Here is a 13,031-nt window from a genome sequence, read left to right on the forward strand (position 1 = left end):
CGCTTCCCAAACTGTGGGCCGTGGCCCCCTTGGGGCCGTAGGTTTTGTTGAGGGGGGCCGTGAAATAATGAAAACAAATTTAAAATGTTTTAAGACTAAGTAGATTTTTTTATTTTAAAAGAAACGTATTTAACTTTTATTATTTATTATTTCTTTTTTGTTATTTTTTATATCTTAATGGAAAAATCCACACATTGGTGTTGGTTCAAAAACTTTGCTTCCTGCGTATTTCGGCGCTTAACGAATATTAGTAAATATTGCTTATTCATATGTTTCATTTCAAAGCAGTGGTTAATTGTATTTACTTCGAATGTTCTCCAGGGAAGCTCCAAATCTTCCTGTCCCTTTCATCACGCATTCGCGTTCGTAATCAGGGACTGTTGATATTGACTTTATATACATATCAAAACTCGTTTTATATTATCACTGTCATCCGAGCTAGTTTTCTGTTACCAATAAAAATTTCGCATATACTTCACACATGACAAAAAGCTTAAACAAGTTCATGTAGGGAGATAGTAACTCCCTTGCAGTGGTAAACATGCCCTCCCTAACAGCCACTATACTGCAGAGGCAATAAAAACAAGTAGTTTATTATGCCAGTGAATAAGGTATGAGGAGTCTGTGTAATATATTTCTCAACAAATAGTGCAATTAGAGACAACTGGAATAAAAACACACTAATTAATGAATCACATGTCCCCTCATACAGAAACTATGCTGTATAGACTGAAACAAAACCATATGTTGCATGGGCAAACTCAGTATCTAACTAAAAACTATTATTAATTAGATGTGTGTGAGTTCGATTTCCCAAGGCAGCAATAAAATTCTACCGAATGTGCTAAAATTCGTAAAAGTGTTAAAACTAAGCGCGATCTTTTGTTAATACCGCACCAGTCATATGCACGTTTTAATAACCTGCCTTTGCTGTCTGTTTCGCGTTAGGATTAATTACCTTAAAGGGAGAAAAGTCACAAAAGAGAAAAATGTTCCTGGTCCGGGGATTCCCTCATTCAGGTAATATTCACTAATCTCATGTTATCAGTCTGTGGTGTGCAGTATCGGTAAGTGGTGATATTATTTGATCTATTCTACGTTAAAAAATGTAACCCTGAGATGGATAAGTGGCTGATAAAAAATAAAAAATATTCCCGCGAACAATCAGAAGAAGCAGAAACAGACTCAAAAAAAAAAGGACAGTATTTCATATTTTACCAGAACAGCCCGCATCATCTTCAGAACCAAACGGTAAGAGGCAAAAAATGTAATATATGCATTTGATTTTTGCAATATTCGCTGTCTATGTTTTGTATTGAATATAAATACAATGAATATTATAATAATATATCTCTTTATTACGATTTTTTTTCGAGGGGGGCCGTGAAATATTTTAATTTTTGCAAAGGGGCCCTGACATCCAGAAGTTTGAGAATCACTGGTCTAAGGCACTTTGTACCGTATCAATCCACCTATATCTTGATCTTCCTCTGGGTCGTTTTCCTGCCAACCTGGCAGAGAACACTTGTTTTGCTAATCTTTCCTCGCCCATTCTGTTTAAGTGACCATACCAACTGAGATTAGCTCTGCTAACGCATTCCTGGATGCTGACAAGGTCATGTTCTTTCCTAGTATCTTCATTTTTAATATGATATTGCCACTGATGCCATCTGTTCATGCTTATAATCTTTCTCAGGACTCTCATATCTGCGGTCTCTAGTCTCTGGTCAAGTGTTTTACTTCTGACCCAGCTCTCAGATCCATAAGTGATTTGAACACTGTCCTGTATACAGCTAATTTAGTGTTCCGACTAATTTCTTTCTTATTCCATATGAATTTATTCAGTTGACTTCCCACCATACCAGCTTTGCTGATTCTGTTGTCAATTTCTATATTTAGTTTACCATCTTCAGTAAAAATTGTGCCTAAGTAGCTGAAATGTTTTACTTGTTCCACAGGTTCTCCATTCACAACACAGTTGACTTTTTCAATGATTCTGCCTATTTTCATTGTCTTTGTCTTTTTATTGCTGACCTTCATACCATATCTATTACAACAGCTATTCAATTTAGTCAGAGAATCTTGCAGACTTGTAGCGGATTTATTTAGAAGTATAACATCAACCGCATAAACCAAAGAGCTAAGATTAACATCTCCAATTTTGATATCAGGTTTAATACCACTTTCCTTCATAATGTCATCCATATAGATATGGTGAAAAAGTGTGGAAATAATTCGCACTCTTGTCGCACACCAGACTTAACCCCAAACCATCTTCCTGTACCTCCTTCAATTCTAACTGCTGGCTTACAGCTTAAATAAAGATTATGAATTGCTCGCTATAACGTCCCACAATTGTAGCATTTTGAATAGCTTCTCTCTTTGCACCTTGTCACATACGTTTTCCAGATCTATAAAACTTAAATACAGATCTCTGTCATATTCCCATGATTTCTCAACTATGTCTTAAAGTGAAGATCTGATCCTGACTTTGATTTGAACACAGCTTGTTCTTCTTCACAATTTTTAGCCGTTTCTCAAGTATGTTTGCGTAAAGTTTACTAGTAACTCTCAGTAGGGAAACACCTCTGTAATCCTCACATTCAGTTTTATTCCCTTTTCTATATAAATGAGAGCTTTACTCCAATCGTCTGGAATTCTATCCTCTGACCAGACCCTCTGAATTATGCAGTGCAGCCACTAAAACTTTTACACCTTTATATTGTAGCATTTCTAGGCGAATATCATCTACCCCTGCTGCCTTGCCACATTTCAGGCTTTTGATGGCTTTTCTAGCTCAATATGCATTCCAGATGTCATTCCTGTTACGTGTTTTCTACCACCATGTTGTCACTGCGTGTTTCATTTAGTTATCTTTCAAAGTTATTACGCCATACATCAAGAATATCATTCTCTTCAGTTTTCCTGTCTCCTTTATCATCTCTAATTCCTCCATTTCTAAGCTTCTTCAATATCCTTTAGAATATCTTACCACCTTCCTCATATTTATTTTCAATGTTCTTACCAAAGACTTTTAATGACTTTTGTTTAACTAGTTTTACACAGTGCTTCGCTTTCTTACATTTTTTCTGTATTCTCCGTGATTACATTTTTGCGTACACTCTGGTGTCCTGCACCAGGGAGAAAACATCACTATCAACAATAACACAGTCACCGATATTTTTCGCATTCCTTTCATCTTCTCTCCATGTGAATTTCTGCAAATTTTTATGTTGAAACATGGTTTTAGTCCACGTCAATGTCCTCAGCTGAAATCCAACAGGTATTTGCCATTATTAACTTTGCTCTTTTCTAGTCTGCGCCGTTAGCCTAGTGGCTTTCCGCTTCGCAACTATATGCCAGGGGAAGGAGTGTCCCAGGTTCGATTTCCTCAAGTTCCTTACGTCTTCGACGTAAGGAACTTGAGGATCTTCCTCAGGCATAGCCAAGTTAGCCGGTCTAGGGGGCGGGCAGTTGGGTTTTTTCCCACCAGTTTATCTGGGGTTTTTCATCCCGCAAGCAGCCAAACCGGCCCCGTGAACATACGCCTCTACAGCCAAAAATATATCCCCCCCCCAGCGGCAGACTAGGCGACAGGTCGGTTGGGAGTGGTACTAACAAGTAGTCGCATCTAAGTAACACGCGGACCCTGCATAGGAAGCGGGAATAAGGCGTAGTGAAAGAAGAAGAAGAAGAACTTTGCTCTTTTCTCCAAATTTCCCCCAAACTTTCTTATATATCTGGTGATCATTTTCTGCTCTGCTGTTTACATCTCTAATAGGGAACAAATTTTCATTTTTCATTGTGTCAACTGCTTTCTCTAATGTCTTAAAAAATTCCTCCACTTCTGCCTTAGTAGAACCTTCTGTGGGACCATAGGCATAAATAAGTCTCATTGTCCAGTTCCCCATTCTCATATTTGCCCACATTACTCTACTCGAGACTGACTGCCATTCAAGAAGATTAGCCTCGTATTTTGTGTTGAATACTATGGCTACTCCTTCTTTTCCTTGATTGTCATTGCCTGAATATAACATTTTGTATTTATTGCTTCTTTGCCTCAGCTGTTTTATCTTCTTTGTTTTCGTCACGCCTATTATGTTGATCTGATACTTATTCGATTCTTCTACTAGTTCCTTTCCCACTGATGCTTCTTATGTTGTTGATGCTATTCTTGATCTCTGCTAATGTTGAGTTGGGGTTTGTTCGAGTAGCTGACTTTTCGCTGTTCGCTTCGCCCTGGTTCCCTTATAAAAACAATTCCATCATAGTGTTTGCATCACAAATCTCAACTTGATAGCTCGTTCTCGTTCATTAAGTATCTGAATCAGTTTCTTCTTAATTAGTTTTCCTTCAAAATATATTGCTTTCACGAACAGGTGAAAGTTAATGAAAACAGACGTGTGACTTCACATCTTCCCAAGTGAACGTATTCCTCTTAACTCAGAATATAATCTAGTGCAAGTTTCCTCTTCTACAGAACGTTCACCTTACACTCCATTATTTTCAGGAATTCTGGATGCAGCAGGTGGATTTGGATTTGTTACGTGTTTCATCACAAGACAAAAATGAGACTTGAATGTTTCTCTCATGACGCTTACAACGGGCGTACGAAGGCAATCCAAAAAACACTTCAGAACTCCGTACGAATCATGAGAGAGACATTCCAATCTTATTCTCATCTTGTAATGCAACATGCCACAAAATGCAAAATAATCATCACCAAATCCAGATCTTTATATCGATGCTTCCATCTCTTCCTCACTCAGACAGCTTCAACACCACCTAAAGACAAAGCTGACCTCTTGGAATCATTTCATCATCTAATAGCTGCGTAGGTGACTACGGCAAATCACCTTCTGTAATATCGGAGCATTGGGTCAAATGCGTCCTGTGGTCTTTTGGCAACAAGAAATCGGAAAAATAATAAATAACCTGCATAATAAAAATACCTTGCTTCTGATGGTACCTCATTATTTATACTCAAAAGTTGTACTCCGTAACCAGCTCCTATCCTGCATTATCTTTACACTACATCATGCTGTTTGCATTTACTGCAGGCCTCCATAATATGGAAGCAAACCTACATTTAGCCCGTTACAAAAAATAGATATAAGCGAGTGCCGGTAAACTTCTGACTAATTTCCTCTCCTCAATCTAATCTAAAGTAATTCAGGAATCACCAACTTTTCCACTATCCAAAGGCCACCAACTAATCAATGACCACCGAAACTGATTCTGCTACTCTGATCCCCGGTGGATCTCCTAGCCTACATCTCCCACTTCTGGATATACCGTGAACGATTTGGAGAAACTACCAATGCTGTTTCTCTTGAAATTTCAAGAGAAACTAATCGCATCTGACATGGTGACTCACTCACCAAACCGTCATGTTTTGGTTTACCATTCGCTGTTTGTAATTGGGTAGCCAGTTTTTTTTTTTTTGTCTGATCGATGAGGATCATGCTGAATGGTTTTTGAATTTTCCCCATCCATCCACTGGAGTGCCACCTCCCTCTTTCTATATATTAAGCTGTTTAAAGCATGCACAGTAACTTTTCAACATGCTTCTGTGGTCCAACTGCAAAGTCAACTCACTTTTCTTCTTCCTCTATTACTCCAGATGCCTCTTCTCTGGAACATCCTTCACCGTCAAGCATTCCTCCACGGTACATATTAGGATGTTTCTATTCCCTTGCATGCTATAAAATCTGCACATCTCTCTCTCTCTCTCTCTCTTGTGTGTGTGTGTGTGTGTGTGTGTGTGTGTGTGTGTGTGTGTGTGTGTGTGTGTGTGTGTGTGTGTGTGTGTGTGTGTGTGTGTGTGTGTGTGTGTGTGTGTGTGTGTGTGTGTGATACTCTTGAAAAAAAGCTTTCATTTAACTTGTAAAATTTTGTAAAACACAGTTAAATATTAAAATCATTCCATTCTTAAATAAATATTGAAAATAGGATCGTCGTCGTCCGGTAGCATCCTCTAGCAAAAGGGTTGCAGCAGATGAGCAGCTATTCGTTTCTCTCTATCTGTCGCTTCCATCATTCTTAAACCAGTCCATTCCACGATGTCATTAAACCACTCTCTAGTTGGTCTTCCACGTTTTCTCTTCCCCTCAACTTTCCCTTGTAATACAGTTCTTGTCAGGTGTCCCGAAGAACCTCTCAGAAGATGTCCTGCAAATCTAGTCTTTCTTTGCATAATATTCTTGAGCAGTGTTCTTTCCATCCCAACTGGTCTTAAAACTTCTTGATTTGATATTCTCTCTGTATAGCTAATCTTTTCCATTTTTCTATAACACCACATTTCCAATGCATTAATTCTTTCCATATCTCTTTCTGAGTGTCCATGATTCACTTCCATAACTTGCAATACTCCAAACTGTTGCTTTTCCTATTCTAACGCCTATTTTGTTATTGTTTATTAAAATTCTCTTCATTTCCATAAATGCCGATTTAGCTTTGCCTATTCTATTTCTAATGTCCAACTCTGAAGTTCCTTTCTCTGAGATGCAGCTACCTAAACATTGAAATCTTTCCACTTCTAAAATCTTTCCACCACATCTTATTTTTACATTATCTCCTATTTTTCTACCCATTATCATTATCTTGGTCTTTTTGTGTTAATTCTTAATCCATACTCTTTACAAGAGTTTTCAATTCTTTGAATAATTTGTTGTAACCCATTTTCACTTTCTGCCATCACTACTACATCATCCGCATATCTTAAGTTATTCATGATTCTTCCGTTTATTTTATTCCTTCTTCTACATCCTCAAGTGCCTCTCTAAACATTTGTTCACTATAAAAGTTAAACAATAATGGTGATAACTTGCATCCTTGTCTGACTCCTCTCTCCACCGGGAATTTTCCTGTTTCCTCTCCATTTACACCTACTGACGCTATTTGTGACCAATATAATCTCTTTAAAATTTCCAAGTCATAAGAGTCAATATCAGTATTTTCCAGAATGTCAAAAAGCTTTTCATGTTTCACTGTATCAAATGCCTTTTCAAAATCTAGAAATCCCCAAAACAACTTTCCACCATGGTTTAGTGTTTTCTCCCCAGTAATTCTTAGACAAGTTATAGCCTCTCTAGTTCCTCTGTTGGTTCTGAATCCAAACTGTTCCTCGTTCATTTCTTTTTCTATTTTATTCCTAATTATCTCTAAAATTATTTGCAAAATAGGATAAGTAGAATAATTAGATGAGTGTGCTCCAACTGGGAGAAAGAAAACAGTGACAGATCACTCTTACTTATTTTTCTTTATTGTTTTATTTTTCTTTAACATCAAAGAAATCCAGCTTGCGAGTTGTATTCAATACAGAACTGTAAATCAATAGTGTTCTTTTCCTTCGATAGCCTGGATGAAACATTCAACTGCGATTGAATGTTTCTAATTGAACAATTAAAATTAAACATTTTTAATGTTGATATTTCTGGTATATCAACATTACAAATATTTCCGATATTTCTCGTATATATATTGATACTTCTGGTGATATTTGTAATGTTCAATGAACATTAGAAATATCACCAGATTTTCTGATACGTTTTTTCTTGTAGTTATATCAGTTGATTTAATATCATTTTTGTTCTGGATGTTTTATTAGAACTTTCTAGACCCCCCCCTTGTAAAAACGTAAATAAATAATAGGGCCCATAAAATACGTGAAAATGTTCCTACAAATAGTCATATCTCACGCAATATTATTGCAAACATACATATGGTGCACCACACCATTTAAAACGAGACCCTACATCCCCCATCTTAACTTCATTCACAGCAGATGCATGCAGTACGTCAACAGACAAACTGTTTCACGCACTCACTCACTGATCTCTCGGAGAAAAGTCTAGCCCCCATCCCTTTCTCAACCACACAAAAACTTAACTTGTATGGATACCTTCATGTACTCCCCTCGCCGTCCATATAATAAATAAAAAAAAATTATCAATCGATATTCTATACCGTCTTCCTCAAAGTTTATAGATCTCTGTCGTATCAACCCTCTTTCTCCTGTTTATCAGGGTCTGCAGCGCACGCACTCTCAATCTACCCTCATAACCTACATTAAGTGATTTCGATATCCTTTTTGTAGCTCTTATTACAAATAACTCTTATAAATATCTTATGGAAAACAGTGGGATGACATTCCATTTTTATAATAAGATCAAGGGGCATTCACAGTAATCATTGAAACGGGAGGATCCCTGAAATCCTTAGAATGTTTAGTTCTTTCTCTCACTGAACTATTTTGGTTTTCTTGCTTGGTGGAGGGTTGTGTTAAAATACCAAATTCATTATAGTAACTCAAGAAGTAATCGTACACTTTGCGTTACAGCAAAAGTTCAACAGAGTAATTTTAAATGTAACAATCTGAATTTGTTATAGTCCACCTCGCCAACAGTATTCTCGCCTCAGTCTACTACTGGAATGAATGGAGTTGGCGTTGATTATAGAAAAGAGCTGAAAGTGACCAGCGTTGTCCCTTCTAAAAAGGGTGCACTATCAGGTCAATGAAAGCGACAAAGGATGAATGCTTTATCTTAATATTCTCCTATTTCGTGCGTGAACCTAAGACTATTGTTAATAGAAGTCGGATCGTTCTCACCCCTCCCGAAAATTTAAGTAGAAAGTTAGCGAGATACTTACTATAAACTCAAAAGATAAAGAACTGTGGTTTGATATCTTCACAGGTTATTAACAATAAGATTAAGAAACAAACGACTAGCAATATCATCACACAACTATTCAGTTACACGCGAATGTTCGCGTGAACAAGCTAGACAGACTTTCACATTAGCATTCTACATGGAATTCTAACTTATGATTGTGTCATGTGACACAACTATGGACCGATGTTTTGCAATAATATTTTCTTGCTAAGTATTTTATAAGCTAAAGTATCGGCGAAAATGGTCAAAATATTCACAAGAGTTGGCTGTATAATTAGCAGTGGCTGCTCGTGGCTTGAAATCGTGTGGGTGCTGCAACTTTCGAAATATCCATACACACTGTAAGTACAGTGTATACGTGTTTGGATAAAATATCAAAATTATGGTAAAAATTAAAAAAAAAATTAAACATGAAAAAATATTGTTTATTATCGATAAAATTATACAGTTTGGTATAATTCAAAATTACTTAAAAATAAAATCCATTATCAGAACCCCAATAATGCTCTAAAATAAAAATTGTAACAAATGTTATGTCTTTAATTGTAATGTCCGAGTATTTAAAGAGACGGAGTAAACACGATAAGCACTACGAACACCCTACTACTGGCGCAAACTGCATATAAACGGAACTGCGCGACGGACAGTGCCGCATGACGCTAATAGCTCGCATCTCAATATGATGTGCATATGCTTGCGCGAGTAGCAATATGACACTGTGGTAAACACAGTGCTGCTAGCGTCCTTCGCGCTCCTAAGTGCTACAAGATGGATTTTTATTATTTTTTATAGAAAATAAGAGAATTGTATAGGATTGCTGACGATAAAATTAAATAGTACAAGAAAATATAAATAAATTAATAAATATATTTATATATCGAGAAGAATTTGGGGTGCTGCAGTTACGCAGTGCCTATGCACGAGTTTCCCCTGATAATTAGGAATTCCTGCCTTTGTTGGCTAAAAATAATCAGATGTACGATGTCCTTTTGGAGTTACGATAGAAGCGGGGATTATACCAATGCATTGCCTTTGTTAAATGAGTGCATTCTTGTTGTGTGCTTGTCTGTATTGTAGAATGAATAACCGTAGTTTCCGGGATTGTAAGTATCGCTTTCTCCGTATGAGACTGATCACCTCACCTTCAGCTCAAAAATAGATTATAAAGTTCGCGTCCTAGACACGCCATTCAAACCAGTCTTTCCACTTGATGAGCAGAGTTAAAGCAAACTAAAATAATAAAAATATACTTTGGTGCCGTTTTGTGTGATATGAGTGGAATTGTTATAAATCTACCATATTACTTATACAGCATCTACTAGGTGTATTCTTTTATTTCCTTCGCTTTTTCATTAAACATTCTCAATAACTTTCACTATTATCATCATGTTTGAAGAAAAAGCCACTACTAGGTACGTGGTTAATATTTCACTGGGGGGGGGGAGGTCGTAGAAACGACCTAAATCACGATGTCTCCTAATTTAGAGGATCATTTTGTTCGTCTACTTGCCGCAATTTTGCTTCTCTATGTGGCTAAGCGGCCTGAAGAACGACCCCCTCAGATCTCGTTCTCTCCATTTCGCCCAGGACTAGATTTATCTTGACGGTTGGTAGCGAGGTGGCGCCAGTTGTAATCGGCTCATTAAAGATGCCGTTCGGATGTCAGCGGCAAAGATAAGCACACTGCAGCGACAGAATGAGAAAGGAGAGTGTAATTTAGTCTACTCCATAAATAAAGAAGTGGTAAATGAAGTTTTACCAGCGAGTTACGTCACAATTAATCTATGTCAAAGTCAGGATATGGAATTGACGACAATGGCAGCAACACATAAGAATAAAGTGTAGACTGTTTATTAAAAACATCAGAATAATACGTAACAATGTGAACGTGCGCAGTTAAAAAAGTACGGGAGCTGAATTGTGACAAACCATATGTTCATCTGGTATTAAGATTAAACATAACATATGTGCTTATTTCTACATCGGTGCTCCAAATTACTTATGTTTACTCAATTTTTAACATGACAATATTACAATCTCTTAAATAGTCTTCACAAGAGAAGAATACAGTCTCTTTTTCTACAAGTTATTACTTTCATTGTGGAGTAATTAGTTCTGTCACCCGTTAAGTTATGGAAGAGAGGAGAACATCTTAGCAAACAGCGCTTAGTAACGTAGAATAATTCGTTATATTATTAACTTGTTCTGAATTCTTCTAAGTTGTAAACTGTGTGGTTAATGTCATTTTAGTTTGTAATACATAAAGAGATTTCTTTACGCTTTATTACTTAGTTATCTTAATTTACTTGGCTCCAAAGATAAAGCAGTACCTTTGATAACATACTGATTGATTGCATCCAAAAGCTAATGGCCCTAACGGACAGAAACTATAGATTGATTGCATCTTACCTAGAACAGCACTACCCGAGAATATCTTTAAGTAATCCTCATTTAGTAAATAGCAGCAAGTCAATAAATTAGTATAAACATTTTAAAAATAAAGTAGTTGTGTTTTTCATAGGAGCGATCTAGTGCAAGAATGATCGAAATAATGGAAAATATCTTTTTAAAAAAAACTATGGAGTTACGTAACAAAAAGTGAACGTTATGACGTCACATTTGATGAATATGTTATTGTTTTATTGTTTGCATAATAAGCTTAAAGGGCTATTCTATGAGATTTTATCGAAACTACATATGGGTGCATGGTTGCGATCGCGCGCGCGTGCACGCACAATTGCTTTGAAATACAGCGTATCTTTTCTTTACTTTTCTTAAGCCTACAATGAAGATATTTTATTATAAAAAGATCAACTCTCAGACAGCTCACCTTTACGTTTTTATCAGTCACTAGTTCAATACGATTTTTTTTATATTTGAATTTCAGTTTGTGTGAAGAATGAAAGAATGTATAAAGTTATTCCGAGAACATAATTAAAGCAAGAAACAAGTAAATGATTGAAAGCTGCCTTACAGTGGTCAGATCAATAAAAGTCATGGTTTTAATGGTATTATAAAGGTCAAGTGTAACGGGCGATATTTGAATTCAACTGTTTAACACGGTAGTTGAGTAATGGCTGCATTTCCAATTAATTTTTAAATTAATGCTTCTCCATCATTGCTAAGAAGAATCGGAGCGACGATGAAAAGGTAATAAAAATTTTATTATCTTCATGCCAGTTAAGTTATTTACGGTATTATATAGAACAGAGGAGAGGTCTTGATCCAAGCGATAGGCAAAATGACCATGATGATGACAGAAACATGAGCATTATTATTATTATAATCTTTTTCGATACAGTCTACTACAACTAGACTCATGTAGGGGATGATTATCCCTGCAGATAATCAACCGAATTAAAAGAAGTTCAAGATTTGAATTCATTCAAATAATTAATTGCAGTCAATCAAAAGTAAATTAATTAATTGTATGATGAAATGGATTTCTGAAGCAAGTTTATTCTTTTGGAAGATTAGGTACTTCGGTTTGGTTACTTTTTTTTCCTGCATTATTCCTTACTGCACCTGACGAGTCGCCATTGGGCGAAACAGCTTTTTTTTTTTTTTTTTTTTTTTTTTTTTTTTTTTTTTTAAGGAGGTATACTTTAGAATCTAGTGCTAATTTCATTGTTTGATTAACGGAAGCACGTGACTTACCTACTCTAACGACGGAGGCTAATGCTGGGTACGATTTCATGACGAGCAACTGAAGAATTAGATATCCCAGGAGAAGGCAGGTACCTGAAAACATCGCTCTAGCTGTCACTTACAGGCCCTACGACTAACAGATGAGCAATAGCAGCAGAGACATGACTGAGAGCACCTTCACAAAATTCCCTCCCGCTGTCACAGTCAGAGGCGGAAACTCAGTGCCGACGACAAGGATACGATTAAAACTGTAGCGGGACCACCTGAAACTTTACAGCTGCAGTGACACTTGCGGACGCTGCCTTCCGACGTTCTCCTTGGCCACGAAGTTCCGTGTCGCTCTCCAGATGACAGCATGTTTCGTGACACCGCCGGCATGGTCTCGTGCACGCTGCAACGCTCTGGCAGTCGAGAAACATCTGACGCTCGAACTGCCACGAACACGTCGGTGTGTTGCGTTCGCGACGCGAGAGGGCGCTGAGAATCGTGCAGAACGGTGAATGTCTGTCAGCGACAAACACGTCCGCACCATCGTAGGAACAGGTGATTCTATAATATCGCCCTCCATAGCTACCCATGTTGTTGAGGGTAGTGCTGGGGGGGGGGGTATGACGGCTGATTGAGATAGAAAGCTATTAGCGTTAACACCGCTGGATTGAGGAATAGAGGAGAGGAAAGGGCGCGTAGTGAAAATGAAAATCGGAGGCA

At 37.2% G+C, this 13,031-nt stretch overlaps 1 protein-coding gene across 1 annotated transcript in view; it reads right to left on the bottom strand.

The window, feature by feature from the left end:
* Positions 1 to 12,426, bottom strand: part of LOC150094183 (glutamate receptor ionotropic, kainate 2-like) — an 86,671-nt gene extending 74,245 nt beyond the window's left edge. The window contains exon 1 of the mRNA XM_090412416.1: positions 12,333 to 12,426. Within this exon, the coding sequence (XP_090268542.1) occupies positions 12,333 to 12,426 (94 nt within the window). The remainder of the gene's footprint in view (positions 1 to 12,332) is intronic.
* Between the last annotated feature and the right edge of the window lie 605 nt (positions 12,427 to 13,031).

This window comes from Typopeltis vanoorti, chromosome 22 (genome assembly GCF_054136105.1).
Source record: "Typopeltis vanoorti isolate ZY-2024b chromosome 22, IOZ_Tvanoo_1.0, whole genome shotgun sequence".
Lineage (NCBI taxonomy): Eukaryota > Metazoa > Arthropoda > Arachnida > Uropygi > Thelyphonidae > Typopeltis > Typopeltis vanoorti.